Source organism: Salmo salar, unplaced genomic scaffold (assembly GCF_905237065.1).
Source record: "Salmo salar unplaced genomic scaffold, Ssal_v3.1, whole genome shotgun sequence".
In the NCBI taxonomy this organism is placed as follows: domain Eukaryota; kingdom Metazoa; phylum Chordata; class Actinopteri; order Salmoniformes; family Salmonidae; genus Salmo; species Salmo salar.
In genome coordinates this window covers 2,061-22,028 of record NW_025547355.1, presented here as the reverse complement: position 1 = coordinate 22,028, position 19,968 = coordinate 2,061, and the positions used below count along the sequence as shown (strand labels likewise).

The following is a 19,968-nucleotide window of genomic DNA, read 5'->3' as shown; positions in this document are numbered from 1 at the left end:
GATTGGATATCGGTATTGTTTACTTCCGGTGGTAGAGGTCAGATTCGATTTCCGGATTTCCGGGTTTCGCTGTCGTTTTTTCCCCTCCTTCTCGTCGAGGTGTTTATTGTTGTAAAAGTAGGTAATTAATAATAATCGGTAATCATGTCAGATGATGATTTAATCGGACCTGCTTTACCTCCGTCGTTCAGAAAAAGCAGCAGTGATGATTCTGATGATGAGGAAGGATGTGAGTAAAGTTAGTAGTGGTTTAAATCCACAGGATTTTTTTTAGACTAGTGTCATCAGATACTATGCTGTCATATCCACGGCTTAGTTATCTTTCTGCTTTTACTGTATTGTTCAATGGAAAAAGCCAGTGTCTGTTAATGGTGTTTTCCTACCTAAGATGTGCTGTCTTCTCCAATAGTTGCAGGTCCTGCTCTTCCTCCCGGATACAAACCGGAGTTGCTCTCCAGCTCGGAGGATGACTTTGTCCAGGAGGAGGTGGACGTGGTGATGAAGAGACGAAACAAGACGAGCAGCAGACACGGTAGAGGGACGACCAGGGATGGACCCACCACAGAGTAACACATTTACACTCACTTCTACATTTAAACTAACGTCAAACACCTTCATTTCCTCATTGTCTGTGAAGGAAAGCGCGTGTAAAATGCCTGAAATGGACTGTCTGCATCATTCTGTAGAAAACAGCACAGAGTAGAAGAGGCGGTGAGAAGAAGGCTTGGGGATGATGATGATGATGATGGTTTCTTCGGACCAGCTCTTCCTCCTGGGTTCTCAAACCCACAGGCTTCACCAGAGAGGTAACCAAGACAACACAACTAGATCTCCCTGCTTTAAACAGACATATTAAAATGATATGTCAGCTAGTTCTCTCTCTGCTTTAAACAGACATATTAAATGATATGTCAGCTAGTTCTCTCTCTGCTTTAAACAGACATATTAAATGATATGTCAGCTAGTTCTCTCTCTGCTTTAAACAGACATATTAAATGATATGTCAGCTAGTTCTCTCTCTGCTTTAAACAGACATATTAAAATGATATGTCAGCTAGTTCTCTCTCTGCTTTAAACAGACATATTAAAATGATATGTCAGCTAGTTCTCTCTGCTTTAAACAGACATATTAAAATGATATGTCAGCTAGTTCTCTCTCTGCTTTAAACAGACATATTAAAATGATATGTCAGCTAGTTCTCTCTCTGCTTTAAACAGACATATTAAAATGATATGTCAGCTAGTTCTCTCTCTGCTTTAAACAGACATATTAAAATGATATGTCAGCTAGTTCTCTCTCTGCTTTAAACAGACATATTAAATGATATGTCAGCTAGTTCTCTCTGCTTTAAACAGACATATTAAATGATATGTCAGCTAGTTCTCTCTCTGCTTTAAACAGACATATTAAATGATATGTCAGCTAGTTCTCTCTGCTTTAAACAGACATATTATATGATATGTCAGCTAGTCCTATCTGCTTTAAACAGACATATTAAATGATATGTCAGCTAGTTCTCTCTGCTTTAAACAGACATATTAAATGATATGTCAGCTAGTTCTCTCTGCTTTAAACAGACATATTAAATGATATGTCAGCTAGTTCTCTCTGCTTTAAACAGACATATTATATGATATGTCAGCTAGTCCTATCTGCTTTAAACAGACATATTAAATGATATGTCAGCTAGTTCTCTCTGCTTTAAACAGACATATTAAATGATATGTCAGCTAGTTCTCTCTGCTTTAAACAGACATATTAAATGATATGTCAGCTAGTTCTCTCTCTGCTTTAAACAGACATATTAAATGATATGTCAGCTAGTTCTCTCTCTGCTTTAAACAGACATATTAAATGATATGTCAGCTAGTTCTCTCTCTGCTTTAAACAGACATATTAAAATGATATGTCAGCTAGTTCTCTCTCTGCTTTAAACAGACATATTAAAATGATATGTCAGCTAGTTCTCTCTCTGCTTTAAACAGACATATTAAAATGATATGTCAGCTAGTTCTCTCTCTGCTTTAAACAGACATATTAAAATGATATGTCAGCTAGTTCTCTCTCTGCTTTAAACAGACATATTAAAATGATATGTCAGCTAGTTCTCTCTCTGCTTTAAACAGACATATTAAAATGATATGTCAGCTAGTTCTCTCTGCTTTAAACAGACATATTAAATGATATGTCAGCTAGTTCTCTCTCTGCTTTAAACAGACATATTAAATGATATGTCAGCTAGTTCTCTCTGCTTTAAACAGACATATTATATGATATGTCAGCTAGTCCTATCTGCTTTAAACAGACATATTAAATGATATGTCAGCTAGTTCTCTCTGCTTTAAACAGACATATTAAATGATATGTCAGCTAGTTCTCTCTGCTTTAAACAGACATATTAAATGATATGTCAGCTAGTTCTCTCTGCTTTAAACAGACATATTATATGATATGTCAGCTAGTCCTATCTGCTTTAAACAGACATATTAAATGATATGTCAGCTAGTTCTCTCTGCTTTAAACAGACATATTAAATGATATGTCAGCTAGTTCTCTCTGCTTTAAACAGACATATTAAATGATATGTCAGCTAGTTCTCTCTCTGCTTTAAACAGACATATTAAATGATATGTCAGCTAGTTCTCTCTGCTTTAAACAGACATATTAAATGATATGTCAGCTAGTCCTCTCTGCTTTAAACAGACATATTAAATGATATGTCAGCTAGTTCTCTCTGCTTTAAACAGACATATTAAATGATATGTCAGCTAGTTCTCTCTCTGCTTTAAACAGACATATTAAATGATATGTCAGCTAGTTCTCTCTGCTTTAAACAGACATATTAAATGATATGTCAGCTAGTCCTCTCTGCTTTAAACAGACATATTAAATGATATGTCAGCTAGTCCTCTCTGCTTTAAACAGACATATTAAATGATATGTCAGCTAGTTCTCTCTGCTTTAAACAGACATATTAAATGATATGTCAGCTAGTTCTCTCTGCTTTAAACAGACATATTAAATGATATGTCAGCTAGTTCTCTCTCTGCTTTAAACAGACATATTAAAATGATATGTCAGCTAGTTCTCTCTGCTTTAAACAGACATATTATATGATATGTCAGCTAGTTCTCTCTGCTTTAAACAGACATATTAAATGATATGTCAGCTAGTTCTCTCTGCTTTAAACAGACATATTAAATGATATGTCAGCTAGTTCTCTCTCTGCTTTAAACAGACATATTAAAATGATATGTCAGCTAGTTCTCTCTCTGCTTTAAACAGACATATTAAAATGATATGTCAGCTAGTTCTCTCTCTGCTTTAAACAGACATATTAAAATGATATGTCAGCTAGTTCTCTCTCTGCTTTAAACAGACATATTAAAATGATATGTCAGCTAGTTCTCTCTCTGCTTTAAACAGACATATTAAATGATATGTCAGCTAGTTCTCTCTGCTTTAAACAGACATATTAAATGATATGTCAGCTAGTTCTCTCTCTGCTTTAAACAGACATATTAAATGATATGTCAGCTAGTTCTCTCTGCTTTAAACAGACATATTATATGATATGTCAGCTAGTCCTATCTGCTTTAAACAGACATATTAAATGATATGTCAGCTAGTTCTCTCTGCTTTAAACAGACATATTAAATGATATGTCAGCTAGTTCTCTCTGCTTTAAACAGACATATTAAATGATATGTCAGCTAGTTCTCTCTGCTTTAAACAGACATATTATATGATATGTCAGCTAGTCCTATCTGCTTTAAACAGACATATTAAATGATATGTCAGCTAGTTCTCTCTGCTTTAAACAGACATATTAAATGATATGTCAGCTAGTTCTCTCTGCTTTAAACAGACATATTAAATGATATGTCAGCTAGTTCTCTCTCTGCTTTAAACAGACATATTAAATGATATGTCAGCTAGTTCTCTCTGCTTTAAACAGACATATTAAATGATATGTCAGCTAGTCCTCTCTGCTTTAAACAGACATATTAAATGATATGTCAGCTAGTTCTCTCTGCTTTAAACAGACATATTAAATGATATGTCAGCTAGTTCTCTCTCTGCTTTAAACAGACATATTAAATGATATGTCAGCTAGTTCTCTCTGCTTTAAACAGACATATTAAATGATATGTCAGCTAGTCCTCTCTGCTTTAAACAGACATATTAAATGATATGTCAGCTAGTCCTCTCTGCTTTAAACAGACATATTAAATGATATGTCAGCTAGTTCTCTCTGCTTTAAACAGACATATTAAAATGATATGTCAGCTAGTTCTCTCTGCTTTAAACAGACATATTATATGATATGTCAGCTAGTTCTCTCTGCTTTAAACAGACATATTAAATGATATGTCAGCTAGTTCTCTCTGCTTTAAACAGACATATTAAATGATATGTCAGCTAGTTCTCTCTCTGCTTTAAACAGACATATTAAATGATATGTCAGCTAGTTCTCTCTCTGCTTTAAACAGACATATTAAATGATATGTCAGCTAGTTCGCCCTACTTTAAACAGACATATTAAATGATATGTCAGCTAGTTCTCTCTCTGCTTTAAACAGACATATTAAATGATATGTCAGCTAGTTCTCTCTCTGCTTTAAACAGACATATTAAATGATATGTCAGCTAGTTCTCTCTGCTTTAAACAGACATATTAAATGATATGTCAGCTAGTCCTCTCTGCTTTAAACAGACATATTAAATGATATGTCAGCTAGTTCTCTCTGCTTTAAACAGACATATTAAATGATATGTCAGCTAGTTCTCTCTCTGCTTTAAACAGACATATTAAATGATATGTCAGCTAGTCCTCTCTCTGCTTTAAACAGACATATTAAATGATATGTCAGCTAGTTCTCTCTCTGCTTTAAACAGACATATTAAATGATATGTCAGCTAGTCCTCTCTCTGCTTTAAACAGACATATTAATTGATATGTCAGCTAGTCCTCTCTCTGCTTTAAACAGACATATTAAATGATATGTCAGCTAGTTCTCTCTGCTTTAAACAGACATATTAATTGATATGTCAGCTAGTTCTCTCTCTGCTTTAAACAGACATATTAAATGATATGTCAGCTAGTCCTCTCTCTGCTTTAAACAGACATATTAAATGATATGTCAGCTAGTCCTCTCTGCTTTAAACAGACATATTAAATGATATGTCAGCTAGTTCTCTCTGTGTTAAACAGACATATTAAATGATATGTCAGCTAGTCCTCTCTCTGCTTTAAACAGACATATTAAATGATATGTCAGCTAGTTCTCTCTGCTTTAAACAGACATATTAAATGATATGTCAGCTAGTTCTCTCTGTGTTAAACAGACATTAAATGATATGTCAGCTAGTTCTCTCTGTGTTAAACAGACATATTAAATGATATGTCAGCTAGTCCTCTCTCTGTGTTAAACAGACATATTAAATGATATGTCAGCTAGTCCTCTCTGCTTTAAACTGACATATTAAATGATATGTCAGCTAGTCCTCTCTCTGTGTTAAACAGACATATTAAATGATATGTCAGCTAGTCCTCTCTCTGTGTTAAACAGACATATTAAATGATATGTCAGCTAGTTCTCTCTGTGTTAAACAGACATATTAAATGATATGTCAGCTAGTCCTCTCTCTGTGTTAAACAGACATATTAAATGATATGTCAGCTAGTCCTCTCTCTGTGTTAAACAGACATATTAATTGATATGTCAGCCAGTCATGCATATATTTTCCAATAACTTGTCTAAATGTTTTTATTGGTTTGTGTTGAGTTGATTGATTCTCTTTTCTACCTCCCCTAGGCCAGCTGTATTGGGCCCAGCCTTACCCCCAGGATTTCACAGACCGGTATCTGATGATGAAGATGATGATGACGGTGAGGATGACTTCCCTCGGCCAGTCCTGCCACCGGGCTTCACAGCAGAATCCTCCAGCAGTGATGAAGAGGAGGAGGAGGAGGAGGAGGATGAAGAGGTGATCGGGCCCATGCCTGCTCAAGGTGCCATCCGGGACTCCGTGGCTTTGGACATCGAACGCAGAGCTCAGAAGATGAAGGACAGACTGACAGGAGCAGATGTGAGAACCTCACCGCCACTTATTCTACATCTAGACTCTTATTCTACATCCAGACTCTTATTCTACGTCTAGACTCTTATTCTACGTCTAGACTCTTATTCTACGTCTAGACTCTTATTCTACGTCCAGACTCTTATTCTACGTCCAGACTCTTATTCTACGTCCAGACTCTTATTCTACGTCCAGACTCTTATTCTACGTCCAGACTCTTATTCTACGTCTAGACTCTTATTCTACGTCTAGACTCTTATTCTACGTCCAGACTCTTATTCTACGTCCAGACTCTTATTCTACGTCCAGACTCTTATTCTACGTCCAGACTCTTATTCTACGTCCAGACTCTTATTCTACGTCCAGACTCTTATTCTACACCCAGACTCTTATTCTACGTCCAGACTCTTATTCTACGTCCAGACTCTTATTCTACGTCCAGACTGTTATTCTACGTCCAGACTGTTATTCTACGTCCAGACTGTTATTCTACGTCCAGACTGTTATTCTACGTCCAGACTGTTATTCTACGTCCAGACTCTCGTTCTACGTCCAGACTCTCGTTCTACGTCCAGACTCTCGTTCTACGTTCTTATTCTACGTCCAGACTCTCGTTCTACGTCCAGACTCTCGTTCTACGTTCTTGTTCTACGTCCAGACTCTTGTTCTACGTCCAGACTCTCGTTCTACGTCCAGACTCTCGTTCTACGTCCAGACTCTCGTTCTACGTCCAGACTCTCGTTCTACGTTCTTATTCTACGTCCAGACTCTCGTTCTACGTTCTTATTCTACGTCCAGACTCTTGTTCTACGTCCAGACTCTCGTTCTACGTCCAGACTCTCGTTCTACGTCCAGACTCTCGTTCTACGTCCAGACTCTCGTTCTACGTCCAGACTCTCGTTCTACGTTCTTATTCTACATCCAGACTCTTATTCTACGTTCTTATTCTACGTCCAGTCTCTTGTTCTACGTCCAGACTGGGGGGGGCTGCATCATTAGTGGGGGACGAGACATGTTTACTGTTGAGTTGTTTACTGTTGAGTTGTTTACAGTTGAGTTGTTTACTGTTGAGTTGTTTACCGTTGAGTTGTTTACTGTTGAGTTGTTTACCGTTGAGTTGTTTACTGTTGAGTTGTTTACTGTTGAGTTGTTTATTGTTGAGTTGTTTACCGTTGAGTTGTTTACCGTTGACTTGTTTACCGTTGAGTTGTTTACCGTTGACTTGTTTACCGTTGACTTGTTTACCGTTGAGTTGTTTACTGTTGAGTTGTTTACCGTTGAGTTGTTTACTGTTGAGTTGTTTACTGTTGAGTTGTTTACTGTTGAGTTGTTTACCGTTGAGTTGTTTACCGTTGAGTTGTTTATTGTTGAGTTGTTTACCGTTGAGTTGTTTACTGTTGAGTTGACCAGTAATTTGTTCATCTTTATGGTGCTTGACTCCGCCACCAGGTGGCGCCCTTAGGAACATGCTCATTGGGTGATTCTCATACGTTGTGTTCAATCGTGCAAAACTTTTTTTTTTTACTGTTTAATAGGACAAATTTTAATTCCTCTTATTTCGAATCATTTTCCCCACGTTTGTTCCTACTGAACAGACCCCAGGTCAGATGGTAGAATGAGTTGACAGCCTCCTAATGAACAGACCCCAGGTCAGATGGTAGAATGAGTTGACAGCCTCCTAATGAACAGACCCCAGGTCAGATGGTAGAATGAGTTGACAGCCTCCTAATGAACAGACCCCAGGTCAGATGGTAGAGTGAGTTGACAGCCTCCTAATGAACAGACCCCAGGTCAGATGGTAGAATGAGTTGACAGCCTCCCTAATGAACAGACCCCAGGTCAGATGGTAGAATGAGTTGACAGCCTCCTAATGAACAGACCCCAGGTCAGATGGTAGAGTGAGTTGACAGCCTCCTAATGAACAGACCCCAGGTCAGATGGTAGAGTGAGTTGACAGCCTCCTAATGAACAGACCCCAGGTCAGATGGTAGAGTGAGTTGACAGCCTCCTAATGAACAGACCCCAGGTCAGATGGTAGAATGAGTTGACAGCCTCCTAATGAACAGACCCCAGGCCAGATGGTAGAATGAGTTGACAGCCTCCTAATGAACAGACCCCAGGTCAGATGGTAGAGTGAGTTGACAGCCTCCTAATGAACAGACCCCAGGTCAGATGGTAGAATGAGTTGACAGCCTCCTAATGAACAGACCCCAGGTCAGATGGTAGAATGAGTTGACAGCCTCCTAATGAACAGACCCCAGGTCAGATGGTAGAATGAGTTGACAGCCTCCTAATGAACAGACCCCAGGTCAGATGGTAGAATGAGTTGACAGCCTCCTAATGAACAGACCCCAGGTCAGATGGTAGAATGAGTTGACAGCCTCCTAATGAACAGACCCCAGGTCAGATGGTAGAATGAGTTGACAGCCTCCTAATGAACAGACCCCAGGTCAGATGGTAGAGTGAGTTGACAGCCTCCTAATGAACAGACCCCAGGTCAGATGGTAGAATGAGTTGACAGCCTCCTAATGAACAGACCCCAGGTCAGATGGTAGAGTGAGTTGACAGCCTCCTAATGAACAGACCCCAGGTCAGATGGTAGAATGAGTTGACAGCCTCCTAATGAACAGACCCCAGGCCAGATGGTAGAATGAGTTGACAGCCTTATCTGTGATGGTTGATTGACAGAATGGTCCGGAGGACGTGGTGCGAGAGACCTGGATGACAGAGCTTCCTCCAACGCTGCAGCACATCGGGCTGGGGGCCAGAACCTTCAAGAAGAGGGCTGGACCGGAGAGCAAGGACCGATCCCTCTGGACCGACACCCCTGCTGATCGAGAACGCAAGCTCAGGGTAGGAAACACTGGTTCTGGTTCTGTCGACACGTTTCTGTTGGGATTTCACCCTACTCTACTGACTATATAATTCTCTATCTGTCTCTCTGTCTCTCTGTCTCTCTGTCTGTCTGTCTGTCTGTCTGTCTGTCTGTCTGTCTGTTTCTCTGTCTGTCTGTCTGTCTGTCTGTTTCTCTGTCTGTCTGTCTGTTTCTCTGTCTGTCTGTCTGTCTGTCTGTCTGTCTGTCTGTCTGTCTGTCTGTCTGTCTGTCTGTCTGTCTGTCTGTTTCTCTCTCTGTCTGTCTGTCTGTTTCTCTGTCTGTCTGTCTGTCTGTTTCTCTGTCTGTCTGTCTGTTTCTCTGTCTGTCTGTCTGTTTCTCTGTCTGTCTGTCTGTCTGTCTGTCTGTCTGTCTGTCTGTCTGTCTCTCTGTCTGTTTCTCTGTCTGTCTGTCTGTTTCTCTGTCTGTCTGTCTGTCTGTCTGTTTCTCTCTCTGTCTGTCTGTCTGTTTCTCTGTCTGTCTGTCTGTCTGTTTCTCTGTCTGTCTGTCTGTTTCTCTGTCTGTCTGTCTGTCTCTCTGTCTGTCTGTCTGTCTGTCTGTCTGTCTGTCTGTCTGTTTCTCTGTCTGTCTGTCTGTCTCTCTGTCTGTCTGTCTGTCTGTCTGTCTGTCTGTCTGTCTGTCTGTTTCTCTTTCTGTCTGTCTGTCTGTCTGTCTGTCTGTCTGTCTGTCTCAACAGGAACGGCTGGAGGGAAAGGAGAGTGGAGAAACAGAACCGGTCCCTCGACTGTCTCACAAAGAGCTCCAGATGGCTGAGAAAGTGTCCAAATACAACGTAAGTAGTAGAACCTCTTTCTCTGCCCAACGGAGCAACTACATGACACCTGTACGAACACCTGAATGAAGATCTCACTATGGCATTTACAACTAGGAGACTAGACCCAGACTTCTACCGACCCGGAGACTAGACCGCTGACCCGGAGACTAGACCCAGACGTCTACCGACCCGGAGACTAGACCGCTGACCCGGAGACTAGACCGCTGACCCGGAGACTAGACCCAGACGTCTACCGACCCGGAGACTAGACCGCTGACCCGGAGACTAGACCCAGACGTCTACTGACCCGGAGACTAGACCGCTGACCCGGAGACTAGACCCAGACGTCTACTGACCCGGAGACTAGACCGCTGACCCGGACACTAGACCCAGACGTCTACCGACCCGGAGACTAGACCGCTGACCCGGAGACTAGACCCAGACGTCTACTGACCCGGAGACTAGACCGCTGACCCGGAGACTAGACCCAGACGTCTACTGACCCGGAGACTAGACCGCTGACCCGGAGACTAGACCCAGACGTCTACCGACCCGGAGACTAGACCGCTGACCCGGAGACTAGACCCAGACGTCTACTGACCCGGAGACTAGACCGCTGACCCGGAGACTAGACCGCTGACCCGGAGACTAGACCGCTGACCCGGAGACTAGACCCAGACGTCTACTGACCCGGAGACTAGACCGCTGACCCGGAGACTAGACCCAGATGTCTACCGGCCCGGAGACTAGACCGCTGACCCGGAGACTAGACCGCTGACCCGGAGACTAGACCCAGATGTCTACCGACCCGGAGACTAGACCGCTGACCCGGAGACTAGACCCAGATGTCTACCGGCCCGGAGACTAGACCCAGACGTCTACCGACCCGGAGACTAGACCGCTGACCCGGAGACTAGACCCAGACGTCTACTGACCCGGAGACTAGACCGCTGACCCGGAGACTAGACCGCTGACCCGGAGACTAGACCCAGATGTCTACCGACCCGGAGACTAGACCGCTGACCCGGAGACTAGACCGCTGACCCGGAGACTAGACCCAGACGTCTACTGACCCGGAGACTAGACCGCTGACCCGGAGACTAGACCCAGACGTCTACCGGCCCGGATACTAAACCCAGACGTCTACCGTCCATTAGTTGTCAAAATGACTTTTGTCTTTCTCTCTCCTCTCTGTTAGGAAACCAAGCGTGGGGAGTCTCTGATCAGTCTCCATGAGAAGCAGATGAAGAAGAGGAAACTGGGTGAGGGAGCCAAGCCGCTGGAGAGACGAGCGTTCGACAGGGACCAGGACTTGCAAGTCAACAAGTTTGATGAAGCTCAGAAACAACGTCTGTTGAAGAAGTCCCAGGAGCTCAACACACGCTTCGGACACAGCAAGGAGAAAATGTTCCTCTGAGACAATCCACACAGAATAGCTCAGGATTGGGCATTTTTTGATCACCTGACCCTTGTCAATTATGACGGCAACGTTCCAGGTTGACTTTTATTGCAGTCCGATTGCTCAGGCGATCAGAACACATTGTACTGAAATATGATCTGAGCTGTACTGGTATAACTTGTATGTATTTTGATAAAAGTGTGAATATCAGTTTGATTAGTTAGGTTTTAGTAGTCACTCTTATCCAGAGCGACTTACAGTAGTGAGTGCATACATGTTCTGACTTATTATTTCTCCGTACTGGTTTCCCCGTGGGAATCGAACCCACAACCCTTGTGTTGAAAGTTCCAATGCTCTACCAACTGAGCCACACCTCCTTCGTTTTTTTTAGTTTTTAAAGGTCCGATGTGCAGCTGTGTTTTTTTTATCTTAATAGCAAATCATTTCTGGGGAACAGTTAAGTACATTGCTGTGATTTTGTTTTCAATTAAAACGCTAAAAAAATATCAAAAATAGCAAAGAGTCATTTTTCAAGCAAGAATTTTGCTAGGACTGTCTGGGAGTGGTCTGAGTGGGGAGGGGAAAACGATCTGTTATTGGCAGAGAGGTTTGGAACTCTCTTTCTTATTGGTCTACTAACTGGTCAAAACTCCACCCCCCCCCACCAAAACAAGGCTGACATTTGACGAGGCCTTAACAAACAGCTCTCACACTTTAAAGGGCATTATCATATTTTGTCACAATTTCACAGTATAAATTCCATCCTCCATAATGTGGAACTATATAAAACACCGGAAATCACGTTTTTTTTTGACAGGACTGGGCCTATTGTTTGAGGAGCATGGGCAATAACAAAACTTTTATCACAGCAACTGGTTTGTTCATTAATAACATTAACTGGAAGCTAATTATCCATCATTTATGTCATTCCTGGGAGTGTGTACTTACATTTTTAATTACCATATCATTTTTGTATGTTCTCTATAGTTATGTACTTCAAAACAGACCCAATTCAGCACATTTGGGCAGACTCGATACAACATTTTGAACAGTAATGCAATGGTTCATTGAATCAGTCTAAAACTTTGCACATACACTGCTTCCATCTAGTGGCCAATATCAAAATTGCGCCTAGACTCTTAAGTCATAATGGCTTTTCTCTTGCATTTCAAAGATGGAACAAAACCCCAAAAAATAGAAAAGGCATGTTTTTTTTTTTTTCTTCTTTTCTTTTGTATTATCTTTAACCAGATCTAATGTGTTATATTCTCCTACATTAATTTCACATTTCCACAAACTTCAAAGTGTTTCCTTTCAAATGGTACCAAGAATATGCATATCCTTGCTTCAGGTCCTGAGCTACAGGCAGTTTGGCTGATTTGGCTATGTCATTTTAGGTGAAAATTCGGGGGAAAAGAGTCGGATTCCTAAGAGGTTTTGTCGCTGCACCCTTCCTCTAAAGGCTATGTAGGCTAGTGCTACCCGTTTTATATGCTGCTACCATGTTTTTAATTGTCAAGATTTTTCATGTAGCCAATGTTTTTTTTGTTGAGATACATGTTTTTTTTTTCATAGGTATGCAGGGGCACCGCCAGGGATTTTGGGCCCCGGGGAAAGATGTCACATTGGGCCCCACCACCACAGGCCACACCAACCCTGCGCAATTGCTGTAACCTCACACCTCCAGAACCCAATCGACCCATTCAAAGCTTTAAATAACTCTCGACCTGTAATCGCACACCTCCAGAACCCAATCGACCCGTTCAAAGCTTTAAATAACTCTCGACCTGTAATCGCACACCTCCAGAACCCAATCGACCCGTTCAAAGCTTTAAATAACTCTCGACCTGTAATCGCACACCTCCAGAACCCAATCGACCCGTTCAAAGCTTTAAATAACTCTCGATCTGTAACCGTACACCTCCAGAACCCAATCGACCCATTCAAAGCTTTAAATAACTCTCGACCTGTAATCGCACACCTCCAGAACCCAATCGACCCATTCAAAGCTTTAAATAACTCTCGACCTGTAATCGCACACCTCCAGAACCCAATCGACCCATTCAAAGCTTTAAATAACTCTCGACCTGTAACCGTACACCTCCAGAACCCAATCGACCCATTCAAAGCTTTAAATAACTCTCGACCTGTAATCGCACACCTCCAGAACCCAATCGACCCATTCAAAGCTTTAAATAACTCTCGACCTGTAATCGCACACCTCCAGAACCCAATCGACCCATTCAAAGCTTTAAATAACTCTCGACCTGTAACCGCACACCTCCAGAACCCAATCGACCCATTCAAAGCTTTAAATAACTCTCGACCTGTAACCGCACACCTCCAGAACCCAATCGACCCATTCAAAGCTTTAAATAACTCTCGACCTGTAACCGCACACCTCCAGAACCCAATCGACCCATTCAAAGCTTTAAATAACTCTCGACCTGTAACCGTACACCTCCAGAACCCAATCGACCCATTCAAAGCTTTAAATAACTCTACCTTTGTAAGCTTGCAACTCTCTTGTAGTCCCAATATTTACTGTAAGATGTTTACTGACAGTGAGCTGTGAAAATATAACACTGTGCAGACGTGCATGTAACATTCAGCATACAGTGGAATTCACTATTTGATGCAAGACTGATGCCCTCTATAAGAAATGTGCTAAAGATGGCCTTTAGCAGTCTAAATGTTTTACATTTTTACATTTTTTTTACATTTTAGTCATTTAGCAGACGCTCTTATCCAGAGCGACTTACAGTAGTGAACGCATACATTTCATAAATTTTTTTCTGTGCTGGCCCCCGTGGAATTGAACCCACAACCCTGGCGTTGCAAACACCATGCTCTACCAACTGAGCTACAGGGACGGCCCTAAATGTCATTTTAAATGGTAAAAATTCTTGAATGGAAAATTCTCTTAACATTAATGAATAACTTAAAATAAATATAACTTAAATATACATTATAACCTCTTCAATTAAAATAAATTATCATTATCATCTATAGAATAATATAACAAACAAAATGATAAAATCAGCAGCAGATTAAATCAAATGTATTTATAAAGCCCTTCTTACATCAGCTGATATCTCAAAATGCTGTACAGAAACCCAGCCTAAAACCCCCAAACAGCAAGCAATGCAGGTGTAGAAGCACGGTGGCTAGGAAAAACTCCCTAGAAAGGCCAAGAACCTAGGAAGAAACCTAGAGAGGAACCAGGCTATGAGGGGTGGCCAGTCCTCTTCTCGCTGTGCCGGGTGGAGATTAGAAACCTAGAGAGGAACCAGGCTATGAGGGGTGGCCAGTCCTCTTCTGGCTGTGCCGGGTGGAGATTAGAAACCTAGAGAGGAACCAGGCTATGAGGGGTGGCCAGTCCTCTTCTGGCTGTGCCGGGTGGAGATTAGAAACCTAGTGAGGAACCAGTCTATGAGGGGTGGCCAGTCCTCTTCTGGCTGTGCTGGATGGAGATTAGAAACCTAGAGAGGAACCAGGCTATGAGGGGTGGCCAGTCCTCTTCTGGCTGTGCTGGGTGGAGATTAGAAACCTAGTGAGGAACCAGGCTATGAGGGGTGGCCAGTCCTCTTCTGGCTGTGCTGGATGGAGATTAGAAACCTAGAGAGGAACCAGGCTATGAGGGGTGGCCCGTCCTCTTCTGGCTGTGCCGGGTGGAGATTATAACAGAACATGGCCTAGATGTTCAAATGTTCATAAATGACCAGCAGGGTCAAATAATAATAATCACAGTGGTTGTCGAGGGTGCAACAGGTCAGCACCTCAGGAGTAAATGTCAGTTGGCTTTTTATAGCTGAGCATTCAGAGTATCTCTACCGCTCCTGCTGTTTGAACGAAGTATACATACCAACTAGACAATAAGCAGCTGGAAAAGTGGAAATGGAAAATGGAAAACAAAATGGAAATGAAAAGGCCTGATGGTGGCGCTAGAGGAAAGGTCAAGAGGTCACCAAATCAATAGGTTTCTTCCACTTGGGGTCTTGATTGTAAACAACATATTTTATGGTCAATCCAGCCATTACTATGAGATACATCTTGTTCTCAGTCTGTTCTCAGTCTGTTCTCAGTCTGTTCTCAGTCTGTTCTCAGTCTGTTCTCAGTCTGTTCTCAGTTCTTGTTCTCAGTTCTTGTTCTCAGTCTGTTCTCAGTCTGTTCTCAGTCTGTTCTCAGTCTGTTCTCAGTCTGTTCTCAGTTCTTGTTCTCAGTTCTTGTTCTCAGTCTGTTCTCAGTTCTTGTTCTCAGTTCTTGTTCTCAGTCTGTTCTCAGTCTGTTCTCAGTCTGTTCTCAGTTCTTGTTCTCAGTCTGTTCTCAGTCTTGTTCTCAGTCTTGTTCTCAGTCTGTTCTCAGTCTGTTCTCAGTTCTTGTTCTCAGTTCTTGTTCTCAGTCTGTTCTCAGTCTGTTCTCAGTTCTTGTTCTCAGTCTGTTCTCAGTCTGTTCTCAGTTCTTGTTCTCAGTCTGTTCTCAGTCTGTTCTCAGTTCTTGTTCTCAGTTCTTGTTCTCAGTTCTTGTTCTCAGTCTGTTCTCAGTCTGTTCTCAGTCTTGTTCTCAGTTCTTGTTCTCAGTTCTTGTTCTCAGTCTTGTTCTCAGTTCTTGTTCTCAGTCTGTTCTCAGTCTGTTCTCAGTCTGTTCTCAGTTCTTGTTCTCAGTTCTTGTTCTCAGTTCTTGTTCTCAGTTCTTGTTCTCAGTTCTTGTTCTCAGTCTGTTCTCAGTTCTTGTTCTCAGTCTTGTTCTCAGCCTGTGGGCATCATGTTGTGTAGTGATCCAATATCCATAGCCATGCCATTTAACAGTTATCACTGGCCCTTGCTCAGCTTTACTCACCAAGAGCCCAGCGCTGAGCCTTCTTGGTAGCAAAGTCACTGATTTAAGTCTTTGAAGTCCAGCTTTCTAGCTAACTGACTTTCAATGGACAGCATTGCAAGACTGCGAAGCCTGTCCTGGGACATAGTGGACCTCAAATAGTAAAAAAATAAATAATAATTATGTTTTATCTTACTGAAAGTTCTCTCAACACCAGCAACAGTTACAGGCAGTGTGCAAAATATACATAAAGCAATGCTCACTTCTCCCAAAATGCTTTGCAGCTGCATCTTACAAACTGCATTCAGGAGACCAAGAGGGGACAAGTGGCAGCATAGCCAGTGTCCAGGAGACCAAGAGGGGACAAGTTAGGAGGGGAAAGTGGCAGCAGATACAGTGTTCAGGAGACCAAGAGGGGACAAGTTAGGAGGGGAAAGTGGCAGCAGATACAGTGTTCAGGAGACCAAGAGGGGACAAGTTAGGAGGGGAAAGTGGCAGCAGATACAGTGTCCAGGTGTATCTTACTTCATGTCGAAACTCAGGTGTAAGATCTCTAGAATACTTCATGATCAGCGGATGGCACACAGAAGGGACTTTATCCTCCACTAATCTGAAAAAACTTTCAGAACAGCAGAAAATTATTCTACAAATGTTTGCAGTGGTGTGGAACTTAGTGTCCAAGTCACTTATGATGTTGTCCATAGAAGTGAAAAACACTGTGTTCTGAAACACATTTGCTGCACTGTCCTGAGCTGTTTCCTCTTCAGATGTCTCATCATGTAACCTCTTCCTTTTTCCTCTGGCGGCTGTGTTCCCTACTAAATTGAGGTGCAATGTTCATTTGCGTAGCAATCAGTGTTGCCTCAGACAGGAGAGACGTCCATCCATCTCTAAGAGCCGGCATCTCTTCCTTTATTAAGGCTCTGATATTGGCTCCCTCTGACAGGAAAGACGTCCATCCATCTCTAAGAGCCTGCATCTCTTCCTTTATTAAGGCTCTGATATTGGCTCCCTCTGACAGGAGAGACGTCCATCCATCTCTAAGAGCCGGCATCTCTTCCTTTATTAAGGCTCTGATATTGGCTCCCTCTGACAGGAGAGACGTCCATCCATCTCTAAGAGCCGGCATCTCTTCCTTTATTAAGGCTATTGATATTGGCTCCCTCTGACAGGAGAGACGTCCATCCATCTCTAAGAGCCTGCATCTCTTCCCTTTATTAAGGCTCTGATATTGGCTCCCTCAGACAGGAGAGACGTCCATCCATCTCTAAGAGCCGGCATCTCTTCCTTTATTAAGGCTCTGATATTGGCTCCCTCTGTGTCAAGTCAGATTTTTCCTGACTGGAGAATCACATTCCTGTCCTCAATGCATTGCAATACCTGCAATTATGTCACCTGACACAATTCAACACAATGCTGCTCACCACCTTCAGGGGTATGGGTGGACAGGGCTGGTTCAGGAGGATGGGTGGACAGGGCTGGTTCAGGGGTATGGGGAGACAGGGGCTGGTTCAGGGGATGGGGAGACAGGGCTGGTTCAGGAGGATGGGTGGACAGGGCTGGTTCAGGAGGATGGGTGGACAGGGCTGGTTCAGGAGGATGGGTGGACAGGGCTGGTTCAGGGGATGGGGAGACAGGGCTGGTTCAGGGGGGGATGGGGGAGACAGGGCTGGTTCAGGGGGGATGGGGAGACAGGGCTGGTTCAGGAGGATGGGTGGACAGGGCTGGTTCAGGGGGGATGGGTGGACAGGGCTGGTTCAGGAGGATGGGTGGACAGGGCTGGTTCAGGAGGATGGGTGGACAGGGCTGGTTCAGGAGGATGGGTGGACAGGGCTGGTTCAGGAGGATGGGTGGACAGGGCTGGTTCAGGGGGGATGGGTGGACAGGGGCTGGTTCAGGGGTATGGGTGGACAGGGCTGGTTCAGGAGGATGGGTGGACAGGGGCTGGTTCAGGGGTATGGGTGGACAGGGCTGGTTCAGGAGGATGGGTGGACAGGGCTGGTTCAGGAGGATGGGGAGACAGGGCTGGTTCAGGGGGATGGGGAGACAGGGCTGGTTCAGGGGTATGGGTGGACAGGGGCTGGTTCAGGGGATGGGGAGACAGGGCTGGTTCAGGGGTATGGGGATGGGTGGACAGGGCTGGTTCAGGAGGATGGGTGGACAGGGCTGGTTCAGGAGGATGGGTGGACAGGGCTGGTTCAGGAGGATGGGTGGACAGGGCTGGTTCAGGAGGATGGGTGGACAGGGCTGGTTCAGGGGGATGGGGAGACAGGGCTGGTTCAGGGGGGATGGGGAGACAGGGCTGGTTCAGGAGGATGGGTGGACAGGGCTGGTTCAGGGTATGGGGATGGGTGGACAGGGCTGCTGAGCCTGAAGCTGCATTTGTTGGGCCTGGCACCAGGCAGGAAAACATTATTTAGTATGAATAGCTTGCTAAAAGTTTGCCTGCATTGATTAAATGTCGGCTAAAAGAGGAGCGAAATGTAAACACTGAATTTTCTGTGGAGATATTTAGTAACTAATGTTAGGGGAGTAAAAGTAAATGATTGACCACCGAACTTCGAGTTCTAGTATTTCCGGTTTCGCGAGTCCTGTCTGTCTCTCCTGTGCCTCCGTAGTTATGGTTTGTTCCTTTTTCCGGACGGTGTGTTGTTTAGTTAACGTTAGCTAGCCTACCTCATAACGCCAAACGAATTGTAATGGTAACGTGTAAGAGGTCATTTCAACAGTTTTAAACATGTCAGAGAAAGGCGAAGTGGACTTAACTGGTGCTAAACAGAACACGGGCGTGTGGCTGGTAAAGGTACGTTGGAAATGTTGGGTATAAACTAGCTAGCGGCTAACACGACTAACACTAGTAGCTAGCTAGCGGCTAACACGACTAGCTAGCGGCTAACACGTTAGCAAACTAGTGGCAGCGCGGATGGATGAGGACGAGACTAGCGATCTATTGAAGTAGACTACAGTAACTATCATTATCATCACACTGCACAAGTTAGCTAGCTAACTTTAACAACCAGTCTCTGTGCCCACAGGTGCCCAAATACCTGTCACAGCAATGGGCCAAAGCATCAGGAAGAGGAGAGGTGGGGAAGCTCCGGATCGGCAAGTATGTAGAATTGTCTCGTTCGTGTGTTAATGGTTTGTTTGGTAATCACCATCGTTGTTTACTTTCTCTGCTAGCTAAAGAGAAGTAGCAAGCTAAGGTGATTTAGCTAATCAGTTGTTGTCTTCTTATTTTGCGTTAGGAACCAAGGGAAAGCAGAGGTAATAATAGTGACTATGGTTACAGACACAGATGAATTACATTCCTATGGAATATTGATCCCCACTCAGCCAGCGGTGTCCTGGTCCTAAACTGATTTAAACTTAACACTTGTTGTGAACCAGGTGGCATTCACTCTGAACGAAGACCTGACCATGATTGACAGCCTCGGGGACAAGCCATCGGGGGTGCAGGCCCCCAGGGACCACCCGTTCACCATGCAGACTGTAGGAGGACAGACCCTGGCCGTGTTCACTGAGACCCAGTCAGGTAAGGAACAGTTACCTGGCCTCCAGCTGTAAACATGATGAAGAAGAAGAAGAAAGAACAGTGTCTATTTTGGTGCACTCAGGAGCTGTGTGCTAAATGGCACCATACTACCTTAGTGTGTGTGCTAAATGGCACCATACTACCTTAGTGTGTGTGCTAAATGGCACCATACTACCTTAGTGTGTGTGCTAAATGGCACCATACTACCTTAGTGTGTGTGCTAAATCAAATTTATTTTTATATAGCCCTTCGTACATCAGTTGATATCTCAAAGTGCTGTACAGAAACCCAGCCTAAAACCCCAAACAGCAAGCAAAGCATGTGAAAGAAGCACGGTGGCTAGGAAAAACTCCCTAGGAAAAACTCCCTAGAAAGGCCAAAAACCTAGGAAGAAACCTAGAGAGGAACCAGGCTATGAGGGGTGGCCAGTCCTCTTCTGGCTGTGCAGGGTGGATATTATAACAGAACATGGTCAAAATGTTAA

At 43.4% G+C, this 19,968-nt stretch overlaps 2 protein-coding genes across 3 annotated transcripts; both read left to right on the top strand.

The window, feature by feature from the left end:
* Nucleotides 1–34: 34 nt before the first annotated feature.
* Nucleotides 35–11,637, top strand: LOC123731792 (GPALPP motifs-containing protein 1). Of its 2 annotated transcripts, none has more exons than XM_045711203.1 (7): nucleotides 35–229; nucleotides 410–566; nucleotides 687–806; nucleotides 5,821–6,094; nucleotides 8,774–8,938; nucleotides 9,655–9,750; nucleotides 10,931–11,637. In XM_045711203.1, the coding sequence occupies exons 1-7, from the start codon at nucleotides 145–147 to the stop codon at nucleotides 11,147–11,149; spliced, it is 1,116 nt and encodes a 371-aa protein (XP_045567159.1). In that variant the 5' UTR covers nucleotides 35–144; the 3' UTR covers nucleotides 11,150–11,637. The 2 variants fall into 2 exon arrangements, with proteins under 2 accessions (XP_045567159.1, XP_045567160.1); XM_045711204.1 differs by having other exon boundaries at nucleotides 44–117.
* Nucleotides 11,638–18,543: 6,906 nt separating this feature from the next.
* Nucleotides 18,544–19,588, top strand: LOC123731793 (general transcription factor IIF subunit 2-like). Its single transcript, XM_045711205.1, has 4 exons — nucleotides 18,544–18,752; nucleotides 18,985–19,058; nucleotides 19,198–19,216; nucleotides 19,340–19,588. The coding sequence occupies exons 1-4, from the start codon at nucleotides 18,687–18,689 to the stop codon at nucleotides 19,514–19,516; spliced, it is 336 nt and encodes a 111-aa protein (XP_045567161.1). The 5' UTR covers nucleotides 18,544–18,686; the 3' UTR covers nucleotides 19,517–19,588.
* The last annotated feature ends 380 nt before the right edge of the window (nucleotides 19,589–19,968 follow it).

Bases quoted from the DNA above. Each gene is read 5' to 3' on its own strand.
- LOC123731792 (XM_045711203.1), top strand. From the start codon at position 145: ATGTCAGATGATGATTTAATCGGACCTGCTTTACCTCCGTCGTTCAGA. The intron at 6,095-8,773 runs GTGAGAACCTCA...GTTGATTGACAG, and splicing joins ACAGACTGACAGGAGCAGAT to AATGGTCCGGAGGACGTGGT. The intron at 9,751-10,930 runs GTAAGTAGTAGA...CCTCTCTGTTAG, and splicing joins AGAAAGTGTCCAAATACAAC to GAAACCAAGCGTGGGGAGTC.
- LOC123731793 (XM_045711205.1), top strand. From the start codon at position 18,687: ATGTCAGAGAAAGGCGAAGTGGACTTAACTGGTGCTAAACAGAACACG. The intron at 18,753-18,984 runs GTACGTTGGAAA...CTGTGCCCACAG, and splicing joins CGGGCGTGTGGCTGGTAAAG to GTGCCCAAATACCTGTCACA.